At 34.6% G+C, this 18,005-nt stretch overlaps 1 protein-coding gene across 1 annotated transcript in view; it reads left to right on the top strand.

The window, feature by feature from the left end:
• The window catches only part of mfsd9 (major facilitator superfamily domain containing 9), a 33,080-nt gene extending 24,918 nt beyond the window's left edge, over window positions 1-8,162 (top strand). The window contains exon 6 of the mRNA XM_028800650.2: window positions 7,005-8,162. Coding sequence (XP_028656483.1) covers window positions 7,005-7,783 — 779 coding nt within the window. The 3' untranslated portion in view covers window positions 7,784-8,162. The remainder of the gene's footprint in view (window positions 1-7,004) is intronic.
• Window positions 8,163-18,005: the final 9,843 nt, after the last annotated feature.

The raw sequence follows: 18,005 nt of genomic DNA, 5'->3' as shown, positions 1-18,005 counted from the left end.
ATTATTTAGTACAGGGTTAGAGGATGCCACAGCAGTAACAGGTTTAAGGCAGGAAGACTTTGGAAAGGATATCATTCTAGATTAGAGCACAGTAAGACAAATTCCCTGATTAAGTATTTTTGTACTTTAAGTATACCTTTTAAACAGCTCCTTGACATTGCTTTCTTTTATTCAACCTATTAAACATATCTGCTAATAAAGTGTTAATAAAGTGAAAATACTATGTGAGAACTGTTGCGTGGATCTAGTCTTTCCTAACTATTTAAAATCTTAATCATTTCAATCAATCTTATATACCTTACAAAGGAAGGGGAATTGCAAATTAAGTTGTATAACAGAGTTTTGCAGTGTAGCGTAAGCCACAAACTAAGTGTAATATGGACAAATATTAACAACAGTATAAAGCAATAAAGTTGCAAACAAAAACGTTAAATTTTTTCTGGGAAAATGATGCAAGGATAGTTTTCTGATAGTTATTGTTTCACAGTTGCAATGCTATTTTAAGTATGTACCAAGCTTTGAGAAGTGAAAAAGTTGTGAAGGTGTAATGTAACAGAATTTGCTATGCATTACTAACAATTGTCAAGCACACAGATAACACAGTTTCATTTTCAATTTCAGTAAAGGAGTTACTGTCGTACTTTCTTATAGAAGGAGATGTCACATTGTCCACACTTTCCATAGTACTACACACACACAACTTTATTTTGTTTTAAAAGTGTTTTAAAGTAACGTAAAGATGCAGGACAACACTGTATATACACAAAAAGCTGCATGCCTGAATAATATAGAGTAAATTGTGAATTTGTTATTTCATGATGTACTAACATCCTACCCAGAAATATTTTTTCCTTCATGTTTAATATCTGATAGTGTGATATGCTTTATCTTCCTGTGAATTTATAATGTAATAAGCAGGGTTCAAAAATTAAAAGGAAAGATGAGAAGTAGGTCACTTAAAAAAAAAAACATAAAACAAACAGTAGTAGTCTTAATAGCCATCTAATTTTTGGTTTCTGCTTTATTAACTGTGGTTGGTTATATTTTTGTAGTTTTCTTTTATGAGTAACATAATTAAAAAATGTAATGATTGTATAACTTCTTAATAACTGAAAAACTGCAAATTGTTAAGTTCAAAAAGTCCCTTAAATCCACCAAGCGTTTAATCCACCGTTTTTATTCCACTTTGATATTTTAATAATAAAGTTAATACAAATATAAAAAAATAACTTTGAAATTAGATTTGCCATGTTTATACTGTAATTTAAGAGCAATGTGCAGTGAACCAATAATAAACTAAGAAAGAAATTGCAAAAGACAAAAGCAGATGTATAATGCATACGTAAGTTATTTCAGCATTAACTGTATAAGGACATGAGGGCAGTGATTCAAAATGGTTTAGAATAGTCCAGGGGGATGTTAAGTATGTTAGAAACATTTAGAATGAAATAAAATATATACAGAAATAGACAATGCCTTAATTCCTTTTTTATGTTTTCACGTGGGAAGAAACAGAAGTTTAAAATATTCTATTAAGAGCTAAAGAACTACACAACTTCAATATTTTTGAAAATATAATACAGAACATAACAAGCACAAAGTCTTTACACATGTTTATACTTACTGTAGTTAAACAATAACCAGACAAGGAAACAGAACAGAAGTCAGTCATCATCCAACCCGCTATATCCTAACGCAGGGTCATGGGGGTCTGCTGGAGCCAATCCCAGCCAGCACTGGGCGCAAGGCAGGAACAAATCCCTGGGCAGGGTGCCAGCCTTCCGGAGGGCACACATACACACTGTTACGGCCTACTAAAACGTCTAGGGATATATAAATAGGCCACACACGAGAGAGAGAGAGGGAGACAAAACACAAAAAAACTAAACCAGCTAAATAAAAACAAGCTCCATTTATTGTCAAAAAAACCAACTCACAAAATATGGAGGAAATTACACAAAACAAACAAGGCAGGAGAACCACACTAACACAGCTGTCTAATTTCACAAAGTTGTATAGCTAGATACAAACTATCTGGATTTATTACTTAGATGGCTAGCTTACAATTACATTTCTTTAATAAGCAACCCAAAGCCAGACCATCCAACCCTAACTCTCCATACCTTCTCCTCTCCCAGACTCTCTCTCTGACCTAATATATCAAAAAAGCTTAATTTATAAACCTACACCCCACCCATAACCTAGGTGAGTTAATTAATAAGCAACTTAAGTGGATAAGTAGGGCAGGACCCAATTAAGATAAACACCACATTAGAGTATAAAAACAAAAACTAGAGTAGGTCTTAACATACATGCACGCACGCAAGCACACACACATTAGGGACAATTTAAGATTGCCAATGCACCTAACCATCATGTCTTTGTACCGTGGGAGGAAACTGGAGCACCCGGAGGAAACCCATGCAGACAAGAGGAGAACATTCAAACTCCACGCAGAGAGGACTTGGAAAGCGACCCCAGGTCTCCTTACTGCGAGGCAGCAGCGCTGCCACTGCGCCACCGTGTCGCCCGCAGAACAGAAGTAAAAATATTATTTCTTTCTTACTTTTATTAGTTTAACTTAATCATAAAAGCAGTAAAAAAGAAAACTGTAAAGCTTTGCAATTTTGTTTACACAATAAAAAACAATAATTACACCCTTCTTTGAGCTGCTGTTAACTTTCATCTTTTAGTGTGTTGGCATCTTTTCGCTGAAATTTTGCTCTACCTCACTGTCAATCATCCTGATATTATTGGGACATTTTCATCCCAATGCCAGTTTTCCAGTCTCACTGTTTGATTTTAATAGGATTCTGATAAGAACTCATTGCTGATAACTTCAGAATAATCTGCCTGAGCCATTCATAGGTGATTTTGGATTTATGTTTGGTATTATCCTGCTGGATGAACCAATATTTGATTCAAAAACAGATTGGAGATTGTGCACTATAATACTTTTAATAATCTTCAGGTTTCATTTTCAATATTTTCAGTACAACAGACAGCATAGCAAACTACTAAACACAGCATCAGAAGGCCCTCACTATTTTTAATTATTGATATAGGGTGTTTTTTTTTTTTTTGTTTTTTTTTAATCCTTGTTTTGTTAGAAGTTTAAAAAAAAAAGTAACAAAACAATTCTTCCAGGTCTTTCCTGGTCAGACTTTAGATTTTTGACAGTTTTTCTGTCAGTATAGTTTCACATTTTAACATATAGAATTAGGAATGACAAGGTCTTAAATTTAACTATAAATTATACAACTTTACACTAGAAAATTGAACCAGACAGAGCTGGCTGCTGTTACCACTGCTTTTTGCAATTTCTAATGAAGCATTTGTCATCCATTTTCAGCAAAAGGCAAAAATAAAGAAAGGGGGGAACCTTTGAATAAAATGTATCTCTCAATGTGGATGATATGGTGCTATTCATCCAAGTTCTTCATAGATGGTTACGCTAAATTAGTTTTATAGGACCTGTAGGTTCAAAGTTAGTTTTTTTTGTCCTATTCCCTGTCAACCTGCTCACAAGCAACATGACATAGGAGCATTTTCTGTTGATTGTCTCAGAACAGTGTTACAGTTTGGGAGTTACAGTCACAAATAAATTTAAAGATCTTTTTAAATTCAGATTTCACATCATATTGGGAAACATTTAGAGACAATATAAAAGGTAACAGGAATGCACCTTCCTAGTCAGCCTTATAAAGAAAGTTTCTCAGATTCCTTGATTTTTTTTTTCTCCAGTCAATCAGTAGTTATTGTCAGATCTTATATTAGAACTCTCCTTATTTTATAAAGTACTTAATATAATGAAGTCATTAGATATTTGATATCTCGGAGGGCTTTATATAGACACTGTACTTGGACCTTTTGATCAATGACTCTCTGTGGTCATTAAAGATTCCTGGGAATGTTTTGAAAAAAGTAGTATTTATCCCGATGTCCTGGCTAAATTTGCCCATCACAGCCCCATCCATTCTGGCCCACTAATTTTCCTCTGTCTCTAATTAGCTATCTCTCTTAACTCTTTCACCACCTAATAGCTGATGTGTTGTGAGTGTATAGGTGCAATAATGGCTGCCGTTGCATCATCTAAAAGGTTGCTGCACATTGGTGGTGGCTGAAGTGGTTCCACTCTGTCTATGTGCTTTGAATATTGAGAATGACACTATATAAATGTAATTCATTATTATTATTATTATTATTATTAACTGTCCCATAAATAAGTAATTCTGTTAACACATTATTTTTTTCTGTTCAAGGAATATTTGCTAAAAGGAACTGACTAACCTCCCAAATCTCCCATCCACATCCACACTTAAATATATTTTAGCTATTGATGAGGAAACTACTGGGACATGAGTGATGAGGTATGGGCCACTGGGTAATCTTAGGCAACACTGAGAAAATTACCTCTCAATATCTCAGACACTCAGTGGAACTTAGTTGTTTATAATATACATTCTTAATCAGGCTGTGGAAAACTATGGAAGCCGAGAGAGGACGTACAATATCGTTATTTTTTTAAATTGTCTCCTCGAGATAATGGAATAATTTTATCGAGATGATCGAAAATTCGTTTTCTTGAGATAACAGAATAAGTTTAGAGATAACAGAATAATTTTATCGCGATCTCGAGAAAATGAAAGTTAACCTTTGCTCCTGGGATCAGGCTTGCTTAGATTGCGACGCCTACAGCTGAAGCCTTGCTAACCGTCTTCTTAAATGATGGACACTAACGTTATTATTTTCTAAACTAAGGCATAAACATATTTCAGCCTGCGTCATCCCTTGATTGAACAAAAATGTGATGCACTGATCAATACAGTTCTGCTCTTCTGCCATTTCAAACAGGACGTGGCTTCAATAAGCTTAAACAGTTAAATGTTAGATACAATTATTTCATAATTTCGAGACAACAAGATCTTTTTTTTTTATCAAGATCTCGATAAAATTATTCCATTATCTCGAAGGAAACAATTTGAAAAAATAAAAATATTGCACATCCTCTCTCGGCTTCCGTAGAAAACATTACTGCAATTACAATAATATTACTGTTACTGTTCACTATGAGGAGAACCCTGTGCTGCCTGATGTGTAGTAAAATGCAAGTGCAGTCACTAAATAAATTCTCCAAGAGGGAAAAATTGTATCCTCAGTCCCAAATTTCACCATCTAAACACACTATGGGGAGCAATATTGCATACCAGTGCCAAGTTCCAAAAATACCTGCTGGGGCACATACTGTACCTAATAAACCGCAGGTGTGGTCAAATTTTGGGACAAAACATAGTCTATGGTCTTTCTCTGTACAAATGAGAAATCTATGCAAAATTTGGCAAAGACATGTTCAACAAATAGATATGCATATGAGCCAAGTACACATACCCACATTAAATTTTATATATAGTTCATGGTCATGTTGAGTGGAGCCTGTAGTGACAGCATCAAGCCTCTTTTTATACAGGCGGTTATACATAATTTATCAAGTGGATTAAATGATACCTTAAGTGAAAGTAAATATAATGGAGGCCAAATGCATTAAAAGTAAAAAAAAACAAAAAAATGTGCGAAATCAAAATAGTGTAACATAAAACTCATTTAATTCTTTAATTCTTTAATCCCAGAATGCTCATTTGCAAATGCATTCTAGCTAAAAAAACAAAGCACAGTCAAACACAGAAGAACTGTATTGAACAAAATTAATATAAAATTGTACAGGTTATGTTTCTAGTCTTGATCCAACATATTAATCAGAGCTAATGTTATAAAACTCGTTTTTACTATCTAGTTGTAGTTTGTCTTTCAACCTTTAAATGTTAATGAATACGTCTGTGTTTTTTTTCTCATTTTCACAGTTTTAAAGGGCATCATCCACATTTTAACCTGTTTTATTTCTTCTTCCTAGCATCTGTAAACTATTCTGCACCTACTAAAATACTACAGTTTTTTTTTTATTGAAGTAACATGAATAAATTACAAGTTGAGCTTGTGAAGATCCCCTAAAAGGCTAAAATGTCTAGCACACATTACATAAAGCTTGGTTTTTCCAGTATGTAGTAGAGCCAACTGCTCTAAGACAACAAGGGAAGCTCTGCCTCCTCTAAAATGTCAAAAAAAAAGTATCAGATATGTACTGCTGTATTTACAGTGTTATTACAAAGAGTGTGTTAGAACGTGTTCAAATTGATGGGTAGTTCATTCATCAGCAATAATTTCTTGCAAGTTGTTTAACATAATTTTTTTATCTCATACATTCCTGTAGCAGCACGTTCCATTAAAATCTATTGAAGTGCAGCTTCACTGGACTTCAATGACACTTCAGAATATGCTTTGTTTTCAGTGCAGCAAAGTTAGATGATTATTGGACAGTTCGTGATGATTGTTATTGGATAGTTCTTGTCTAGGCCTACTTAAATGGCTTTCTCATTTCAAAGACATTCATGCTATGTAGTAGTTTTTAAGCTGTGTGCTTTAGTGTGTATAGTGGTGGACTGGCACCTCTTCCAGTGCTGGTTCCTTCCTTACACCCAAAATTTCTGGAATAGGCTTTGATCCCCAGTGACTTGGAATAGGAGTAACATTCTCAAACCTTCTTAATCTAATTCAGCGTTGCAGTGGGGCCAAACATACTCCTACATTCATGCTGGAGCCAATTTGGAATTGCCAGCTAAATTAATTTACATACCTGTGGGGGTGTGGAAGGCAAACACATGCAGAGAGGGAGAAAATGCAATCTCCGAATGGACACTCTCTGGTTATGAGATTTGATCCTGGGATGATGGATCCATGATGTGGCAGCAGCAGATTTAGAAAATGGATAGAATTATTGCCATAAGCTATTTTTATGCTGTTTTTGTGCTGATGCTTAACTAAAGGAAGCTAAATAGAGTACAGTTGTATTTTCTTTTTGCAGTGCCAGTGTTAAGCCACTGAAGTACATTTAAATTCAAAAGTATCTTTTAATCTTAAACACTTTCTGTTTGTATTGTTTACATTTCCAGGTCTTGTATGGATCTTACCCTGGGATGACACTGCTGTTGCTCAAAGTCATTTTTCTAACAATAAAAAAAATCATCGCAGAGATAGAGCACAACCCTGGACTTCAAATGTGGAAAACAGTCTAATCTCAATGGCTTCCATTAAAACACATTTTAAACCTGCATGGAATGAGTTTACCTCAGTTCTTCAGAAGATCAGTATTGTTCTTAGTTCAAACCTGTGGGATGTTTTTTCAATCCGTTTTCTAATGACCTTAGCAGTCATGCTTTATTATAGTAACTTTGCACTGGCATTGGAAGAGAGGTTTTTTTTAAAACAAAAAATGACAGGTTACCTCATAAGCTACAGTAGCACAATTGGAGCTTTTGCTGGCTTCTTAGTTGGACCAATAACAAAACTCTATCTTGGCAATACATATTCAATGCTGCTGCATTCAAGTATTCTCACCTGCTGTCTTATATTTTTTTATGCTAGTGCAGTTGCTTTTTGGCAAGTTTTTTTGTGTGCCACATTTTTTTCCATTTCTACAACTATAGGACGAACATGCATTACAGATCTAGAACTTAGGTGTGGTGGAACACAGGCCAGTGGGACCTTGATAGGAGCTGGACAGTCAATAGCTGCTTTGGGCCGTGTAGCTGCCCCTATACTTTCAGGATTTGCTCAAGAATTCAGTCCCTGTGGACCTCCATGGCTTGGAGCAATACTAGCATTATCAGCTGTGATGCTAATGCTGTTCAGAATACCACAAGAGAATGAAAGTAAAAAAATTAAAATATAGTAATAAAGCCGTTCTGTGTTTTGTACTTAAAGTGGCTGGTTGAGAGAGTATTCTCATTGGTATTTGTATTAATATAATTTCATGTCTTACCTAATTGCCATGGAAAATTAAGTTTAACAATTTACTTCCTGGATGAATTAATCTACATAGTTTGTTTAAAGGTAAGTAAAAGCACTGTGTTGTGAATTTATTCATAGCTTTTTATAAAGGTGTAAATCTGGTTCCTACCTAACACCAGAGAATGAGCATTAACAACTACCAAAATCTACACCTTTCTCACATGCTACTGTGACACTACATTTATTCAGAAAGGAAAGAATTAAAAGAAAAAAAACATTTTGTAGGATTATAAGTGCAAAATAAGACCCCAGATGTAAAGCTTAAAGAAAACTTTATTAGCTTTGCAAAAACTAATCAGGAAACCAGTTGTACAGTTGCAGCATTCTTTTTTGCAAAGGAGTGAAAACACAATTATCCAAAGTTAATGAATTTGAAAAGGCAAGCCCTAAATACCGTTTAAAAAAAAAAACCAAAGTATAAATCTGTCAAAAGTCTTCTTGACAAGTTCGTAAAACCAATTTCCTTAGTGTATATTAATGTTCTACCAGTTAGATAATTCTACAGTATAGCCAGCACCTTTTTTAAACCTGTTGCACACCCCTGTGCACTACCTAATGCCACTGATAATCTTGTGAATACACTAATACATGTTTCATTCAAGTTGTTTTGTTCTTCATTTCACAGCTACCTGGCATAAATTTGTGATTTGAAAAATCTTGTTTTTAATGTAGTTACAGCTACAGTTTTTGTTTTACAATAATTACTTAATGCTTTCAACTGTCTGATTTTCTTTTAAACAACAAAATTATTTAACATCTTTATGAAGAAAGAAACACTGAAGCTTATCATTTTAGATTATTTACATTCATTTTTATAATAAATGTTCCTAATTCAGCAGCTGATATATTTTGAGGTTGCATTATGTGTTAAAGTGCTCTCTCAAAACAAGATTAGTTTGCTGGAATTATGTATTGGACTTTTCTGTTTAAAATAGATACAGTATTGTATATCCTGAAACTTCTAAATGCCCACTTATACATTCATTTTTTTGAACCCATTTCTCAGGACTCCATGGAAAAAGACAGTTCAGAAAACTGATGTATCTGGGATTCAAACTTGTGCCACTGCATTGCACACCAAACTCTTGCAAGCAAATACACATGTATATTTATTAAGGGAAAATTAAACATGTTTTTCGTTGGCATGTGGAAAAAATTTGGTGTACTATATTTTTTTGGAAAATATTTTTTTCAATTTCTTTATTTAAAGCACACTACCAATTATAATATCAGTGCACAAAGGGTGAGGGCATAATTATTTGGTCATGGAAGTGTATATTTCCATACTGTAAGTGATAGTTGCTTACTCTATGTATATAGTTATTGGATGTTATACATTATATAGTGTCAGTCATGTGATACTAAGACTTTTATTTTTATTGGGTTTTAGTTTGAAATAATACTGTTCACAATTATTTGTCCAGTTTTGGATGACACTTTTAATTTTAGTTGTCTACTCTATTTTAATTGCAATCAAGTGATAAGTTAACAAATCCTTGAGTTAGTTGCCCTGCAGTTTGTTATTTTTATTATAATTGCTATTGTGGTTTAAGCATTATTTAATTTGGTAGGTCAGCTATTTAACAATAAAAATATCTCTCAGTCATATTTAAGGTATCTATAAATAATTTGCCTGTACCATGAAATGCTTTACAGTTGTTACTTCTTGTTTTTTAAAATGTCATTTTCTTTCTTTTGTATAACTAGTGTGGCAGTATTATTTATGTGTCATATATTGTGTGTACACTAACCATGGTTTGCATAAAATAAGCATTTTTACTTTAAAGCCCACCCCCTATAGTGACCAATAGAAAACTTGCATGATAACTTAATGAGACAAGTTTTATAAAGGCATTTGTAGAAAGCAGCTGTGCTTCTTCTTAAGCTTTAACTGTTCTTAAGTTATGTACTTGGTACATGCTGGTGAGATCTTTTACTTTATAATTTTTGTGAATTAGCAGGAAGGCAGTTACAGTTATAGAGTATTTTGAAAAGTAACTATGAATATTTTCTGGAATGTGAGTGGGAAGTATTTTCAGGTCTTTTATAATTTTTTTTTACATTTTGAATAAATACAGACATGTTTAATGCATGTTAGGTACTATTACAAGGCTGATTTAAACTGACAAAATTACTTTCAGGCAGACAGATAAAAATAATCATTTGTAGGTGTAAATTAAAAAGTCTATATATTTTTAGAAGAACACTGAAAGGGATAGAGTAAATGGCATTTTTTGGGGTATAAATGCAAAATATGTGATATAAACACAAAATGTTAAACACTAAAAATGTAAAACTTCCTACTAAAAATCATTAAATGTGTGAAAGGACTCTAAAATCACAAAATTATGTACAGTATGTTAAAACATGACTTTTTTAAACCTTTTTTTTTTTTTAAAGAGTTAGGCTGAGAAATTCTACAATAGACCTAAATACAGCAAATCATGAGAATGTATTGGTAAAATGTCCAAATTTTATATATAGAAATGAGAGTCCTGTTCAGAGCTAATTTCTCCCTATTTAAAAACTGCATTATGTCATTTAATAGTTTCAAATCACGAATCTGTGCTATTAATTTCCCAAGTATATGAATCATCACTTTCAGAAAAGGTTATTCATTCCTTTATCATATAATGTACTTTTATTCTTTGTGTTTTTTCTATTTTAAATATTATATTAATTTTGCATTGTAAGTTAAGATTATTATGGCATAGCAAATACAATATATTTTCATAATTTTAAATGCGTATATATTTTTCACAGGCAGTTCTAAAGTTGTTCTGTCATTGCATTAAATGATTTTGGTAGACAAAGTTACCTTTGAGTGATGAATTTGATGTTTAGACATTATTTTCATTTAGACGGTAAGTATACATGAGTTAGTAATTATAACGATTTCTGTAAACTTTTTAAATATCTTATTAATGTGCACACTATATGTGAAATACCAATGTAATTTGAGTGGATCTAATTAAATTGGTGTGTGAAGGAAAGAGAAGTGCCATAGGTCTGAACTTAGAAGTTTTCTTTCCCTTGCTTATTCAGAAAAGCAAACTGCACCATATCAGATTTTAAGCTGCACTCTTTTGTAAGACTGTATTCTTCAAATTCTAAAAGTATTTAACAGCACCTCAAATTATGTCAGCCAAATTCTTACCTCAATTTGTGCTTATGACGTATGCCATTTGCGTTTGAGCTATAGGTTTATGGGTGAAAATAGGATTTTCGTATTTTAAGTAAAGTTATTATAACCATATCAAATGTTCTTTTTTTAATTATATATTCTTTCTTCTCTTTAACCTTTAGAATGGTTCTCTATAACTAAATGCACTGTACATTATCCAGATGAATTCTCTTAATGCCACGTATTACACATTGGCTTTTTTTACCTTTGTTATTTTAAATTAATAACAAAAATAGACACAATGGCATTCAGTATTGTATGTGGTATATATTTATGGATGTACCGTCAGTTAATATTGGATGATTTAAACTATAAACTGATTTATTGACAATGTTATACAAACAGATTATATAGTACTATTTATGTATGTACTGTGTGCATGTTGCATGGTGGTTTTCATTCAACTTGTGTTTTGGTGAATGTAATTGTTACTACAGCACACTGTATTTGTAATAGGTTGTGTTGTTCTGGGCTGATAAGTCTAATTCCATTTTACAAGAATAGGCAAGGTTAAAGTCTTATGAGAAGGCCTTCAGAACAAAGAGAGAGCCATAATGTCCACAACAGAAGTCTTAACAGATGCATGTGTGTTACCATAGAGAACGGTAAATCCTATGCATATGCATATGGCGCATGCCCCACCAAAGGACAATGGGCAGAAACACCAAAAAGGAGATGAATGAGGTGTTTTTTGTTCTTCATTTGCTTAGTGCACCTTCAGACCAATGGGGTAACAGCATGAGGTCCAAGTAAATGGAAGCAGAGTCATATTGCCTTTCTTCAGAGTGGGGACTGGCAGGAAACCAGAACTTCCAGACTGTAACACAGAAGGACGTTAGCATGAACTAGAAGGGCTGGGACTATATTGCCTCTTTAAATCAATTGTATGGAGACAGTCTGAGAGATTTGTCTCTTTAAGGGTACGTGAAGGTGTGAAGATGCAGGAATGCAAGGATCTGGAAGAAAGCTCAGACCATGGAACGTGATTCTAAGATATGGCCAGAAGTGACCCTTTGGAATTTGGAGAGAATTTAATGGAGTACCAGAGCCATTCTTTAGTCTGGATTAGAAAAAAGTTAATACTGAACTAATGGGGTGAAGAGAGGCCAGGTTCGAGAGATACCGTCATGTAAACAAGTAACACTCCATGAAGTGTTTTGGTTTTTTTTTTCTTTTTTTTTTTAAACTTTTTTAACATATGTGGACATATCAGATCTTTATTTAAATAATATCTTTAGATACAGCTGATTCAATTAAGGGCAAAAAACAAAGTTTGCAATATTTTTTTTTAATGAAAATTGAACAGATGTGGCATTTCTGTTTGTGGTACAAGTAAGTAAGCCCTTGTCTCTAATAGGTTGTATTGCCCCCTTCAGCAGAAACGACCTCAAATAGGTGTTTACTGTAACTGTCTGTCAGTCTCAGACAATGAATGGGAGAAAGTTGCTTCTCATTCCTCCATAATAATAATAATAATAATTCTTTACATTTATATAGTGCTTTTCTCACTACTCAAAGCGCTGTCCACACAGGGAGGACCTGGGGAGCGAACCCACAATCTCCTTACTGCAAAGCAGCAGCACTACCACTGCGCCACCTGTGAGGATAATGCAGAATTCTTTTGGTTGTGTGAAGTTTGATTAGTATCTTGTACACATAGCCTATTTAAAATCAATGGCATTCAGACCTGGGCGTTAACTTGACCATTCCAGAACACTCAATTTCTTTTTAGCTGTCTAAATTTAATGGTATGCATAGGGTCATTATTACTGTATATTGCAAGATTCACATTCGGTTTACCTTCAGTCTTCTGACAGATGGTGTTGCATTATCCTTAAGCACCCACTGGTACAATGAAGATTTCATAGTGAATTCTGTGATAGTGTACTGCCAAGGTCGTGATGCTACAAAACAGCCACATGCCATTTCCACCAGCATGCTTTATAGTTGGTATCAAGTTCTGGTTAAATAGATTTTTGCCAAACATGTCTTCTGCTACTGTGGCCAAATAACTCTTAAACATTAGTCTGGTCTTTGCTTTGTTCATGGGCAAACTTTAGTCTTGTCCTGATGTTCTTTCTGGGCAGCAAAGGTTTCCTCCCAGTAGACCTCCCATGTACAGTAGATCTTATTTGTGCTGTGTGTTTCTAATGGTAGACTCATGCAATTTGACATCAACAGTAACAAAAGCTAACTGTAGGTCCTGTGATGAAATTCTGGGGTTCTTAAAGACTTCTTTTAGCATCTTGTGTTGTACTGTTGGGCTAAACGTACTGTTGCAGCCTGGCCTGGATATGTTGGCTGTTGTCTGAAATCTTCTCCACTAGTAGATGATTTTCCTGACAGTGAAAAGGTTGTTTTCCAATTGTTTGGAGATCTTTTTAAATCCCTTCTCAGACTCATAGACTTACAGTATATACCCTTCTTTCTCATGTTTGCAACAATGAAGAGCAAACACAAATAAAGAGGTTTAAATAAGACTATTTCCAAAACCATCTCTAATGATGTTTCAGTTATTTGCAACCTGATCTGGTGCACCAGATTCTCATTTTAGATGTTGAAGGTACTGATAAATGTAGGGATGCACCAACTTCTTCCATATGTGAAATTTGCATTTATGTTTGTTTAAGTGATACAATTGACTACAAGATATAAATGTGGCATGATGTTTATTATATCACATTTATCTATCGATTCTGTTTAAATGATGATAAAATCTTGATATGTCTACATATGTTTAAAAAAAAGCACTTCATGGGGTGTACCTACTTTTCCACATGACTAGTTTATGACTGGGTGTAAAAATTAGTTTTTTGGTGAACTTGGCAGGTGAGTGTGTCACCCCACCAAAGACACAGACTTAAGACATGTTTAGTAATGTCCAAAGGGGCAGTAGGTGTTCCTGTTTTGACATTTACTCTGTACTTTCGTGTTCAACCCTGAAATTCTTCTTTGTGTGTTACTGTTATTAAAGTTATTTTTATATATATTTTTGTCCTCTTTGTGTTTTTCTAGGTATTTATGAGGGTTCAGTGCCTGCTCCCAACCTCTCCTCTCAGTCCTCTCCTCTCTTTTTGAGAATGTAGCTGGACTGTCCAGCACTGGTAAATGGGAAATTATACAAGTAACTTGTGCTTCCAGAGGAATAAGCAGATATAGAGATATCAAAGTGTAAAGTGGATAAGTGCAACCAGTTTTAAACATGTTTTTGGGTGATACTCTGGCAGTCATGGTGTTTGCTTGTTAGGTACACTCTAAGGTACTGTATACTTAAAGAATGTGAATTAATTTTCCTTAGTGACTAGTGTCACTGAACTAAGAGCAGATGATCTTTAATAATTATATTAAATCTTTCCATTTTATGTGTCTGTTTTATCTAGTTCAAATTCACAGTCTAGCCTTGCATCATCTGGTACGATACAGAAACCAGCCCTGGATGGGATAGCACACTTATATATGTATATAACCATACTTGATAATATGGGTCCTGTTTAGAGACACTAACTACCCACATGTTCATGACTTATAGAAAGCCTACATTGACAGTGGGAGAAAATACAAACTCCACATACAGACAGTGTTCTGGTTTCAAGTCTTGGACTCTGGAACTGTGAAGTAGCACTAACCACTGGCTTACTGTGCTGCCTACCTTCCATGTTATATTAAAAATATTTTCAAAAGAGACAGATTTGTCAGGTCCTGCGGTGGGTTGGCACCCTGCCCGGGATTGGTTCCTGCCTTGTGCCCTGTGTTGGCTGGGATTGGCTCCAGCAGACCCCCGTGGCCCTGTGTTCGGATTCAGCGGGTTGGATAATGGATGGATGGATGGACAGATTTGTCAGGTTGCCAACCACTACAGTACTCCAGGAGTTGGTTTGCTTATTGCTATTATGGACTTGCTGCTTTGTGACTTTCTAGTTTTTAGGAACATAGAGTACTGCTGTGAAATATCATGCTAGTTTTATCTATCGCTACATTTACATGCATGCTGTAGTACACTATTGCACTTGTTCTGAAAAGACTCTAATACTGTATACTGTATGTTTTATTTTACTATAATAAGTACACAAGATGTAAAGTATCTTTTGATGCTATAATACCACCTTGAATTGAAATTTTTTTGGGTGGTAATTTAGTGTAAACTGGCACAATCTTGGATAACTACTGTAAATCTCCCTGCAGTGCTCCCACAAAAAGTCAGTAAATATCTGTTTCTCACAAGGGGCTTTATTAAAATATAGAAGTGCTTTAATGGAATACTGAGGAGGTGACAATTTTTGACTTAAGGGCTCATAACACTTGGAAGAGCTTCTCTCAAGGCCCAAACTGGTTTATGCCTTTTGCTCATTCAGAAGTGTATAATGCCCTTAAATTGTCCATCACCCATCCCCTTAGAAAGTCATCAGTATCTACACCTATTTTCTATTTTTCATGAACACGCCTTACTTTTTTCCTGTGGCTGCAATAATAAATACTGTAATAAAATCTGTGAAAGGTTTTTTTTTCTCATAAATGATTTAATTTTCTTTAGTTAGATTCCTATGTCTAGTTGCTCTCTTTGTGGACTTTATACCTTCTCACATATTAGTAATTGGAAGATAAATGTGAGTGCACTTATGTGGGTCATGCAGTGGACTGTCACCGTGGCTGATGGCACATGAATAGAATCCAGCCTTTGTAACCATGGGTTGGATTAAGTGAATGTAAGAATATTGTTATTTTTCTGAAATCAGTTACTCCAGTAAAGGGTCACAGAAGACCAAACCCATTCTTATAGTATTATATTTACAGAAGGAGTAAATCCTGAGCAAGACTTGAATATGGAAATTCCACATGAATATTTGAAGCAATGGTCCTAAAGCCCTGGTGCAGAAGCTCTAACTACTACTCCACTGTGCTGCATTTCTACAGTGTAAAGGTACATCTTTTCATTTTTTTAACATTTTGAAATGTAGGAAGCAACAAAATATTACTGTCCGACTTCTAGTGCGTGCATGTTATCTGGAAAGTATAAGTCTAACTATACTCCAGTGACCTACAGTATGTTTATTTTCTTTGGAGAGCATTAATAAAACATGTAACTTTGAATAGTGATAAAGCAATTTCCTTGTAGAACTTGTAGGTGGAAGTAATTTGAATAAAGCAGGTCCAACCTGTTGTGTCCACAAATGGAATGTAATACATGCTGATGAAAATTTGTCATTATTTCTTTAAAAGTCTGCTAGTTGATGTCACAAGAGTTGGAGTGATTCATCATTAGAGTGTTTGTAACAGAATTAATCATTTCTGTTGCCGAGACCTCATTTGCAGATGGAGGAGTATAAATATTAATCCTTCCATCCATGCATCCATCTTCTAAACCTGCTTATCCAGGGCAGAGTTGCGGGGCAGCCGGAGCTTATGGTTATCCCCCTTGGTAGATAACATGGACAAATTTGGACAGCTAGTAAGTCAATGTCTGGAATGCACATTTTAGCTTTAATTGTAATAAGTAAGGCGACTTTGAAAAATCAGCAGTTAGAAGAAAAAAATGTAGGCTGTTAAAACTGAAGCAGCATATATAACAAACTTTTGGATAATAACACAAGCCCTGCAAAATTTGGTAATGACATTATATGGTAATGTAGATGAATTTCCTTTCTAACCTGATGGAAAAAATATTTTTGAAAAAACTTTGCTGATGACTTGGTACTGTATACACATTTGACTTAAAATACTGTAAACATTGAGCTCTTGCTCTATATTTTCCCTTTTTTGTTAGTTTTTGGTATTTTATATGTATGTCATTTTCCCTGTTGAGCATCTCTTAAACAATCATCAATACTGTTTATAAAGATGAACAAACACATCATTTCTTTCCAGTTTCTAACAAGGAATTTTAACCTAATGCTGCTTTGTATGTTTTATGTTTACAAAGTTATTCAAGAAACTAGTTAACATATTATTATGTTAATCGTTATCATTATTACTGTACTGAAAACTGTATTTAAAATGTGCGTGTGTGTGTGTGAATGAGGCTTGCAATGGACTGGCACCTTATCCAGGGTTATTTCCTGAGTGTTGTCTGAATTTCATTTGGCCCTCTGTCCCATACAATTGGATTAAGCAGGTTTAGAAATGTTAAGTTTTCATAAAACGGGGTCGGGGAGGGGTTTCTCTGGCTTTTACTTTATTATAATTACTAGTACACATGACCAATCTTGTCATTCTTCATACGTAGTCTTATTTTGTAAAGCACTGGCAAATGCTTCACAAACGCCTGGATTTCTGTGTAAGAGGAACGAATACACGATCTGTCCAGTAGAATTATGCACGGGACATGAAATAGTTTGTCCATTAGATGGCAGTAAAGCATCAAGTACAGTACCAGTAAAATGTATACTCGGTAGTCATCCTAAGCGTGTGCAAAACCAAGCGTTAGTATTAAATCTCATTTTCAGTTTCACAGTTTCTTTTGCTGGAGCATATTGTAAGCTATAGGAATGTATTCTAGAGTAACGATATTAAGAAAGTGCTAAAGAAGGAACGGAATTCGCTAAGTGTGCATTTGCAAAAACAATCCTTATGTAGGCTATATATTATTTTGCAACAGAGCAGGCTCGGTTCTGCCGGTACTGTAGTGCAAAGGGGTGCATGCACGAAGGCGGCCGAACATTGAGGGAGGCCGCCGTCAACAAAACGCAGGCTCGGCGCGGTGCTCGTCTTTTCCCGTCGAATGTCGGTAACTTGCTTCAAAGGCAAGTTACAACACGTGAATTGTGGCAGCTCAAGTACGCAGCACATCAATCAAAAGTTTTTTGTAGAGTAAATCGGAATTTTACTGATGAATTAATTAAACTTGTTGCCGATTCGTTAAATGCGTAAGTCAAGTTTTCTTCTACCTACGAAGAAATTTTATTTAATTTTTTTTTACATTACG

The sequence above is a fragment of the Erpetoichthys calabaricus genome, chromosome 4, assembly GCF_900747795.2.
Source record: "Erpetoichthys calabaricus chromosome 4, fErpCal1.3, whole genome shotgun sequence".
NCBI classification, from domain to species: Eukaryota; Metazoa; Chordata; class Cladistia; order Polypteriformes; family Polypteridae; genus Erpetoichthys; species Erpetoichthys calabaricus.
This window is presented reverse-complemented; position numbering and strand designations above follow the sequence as displayed.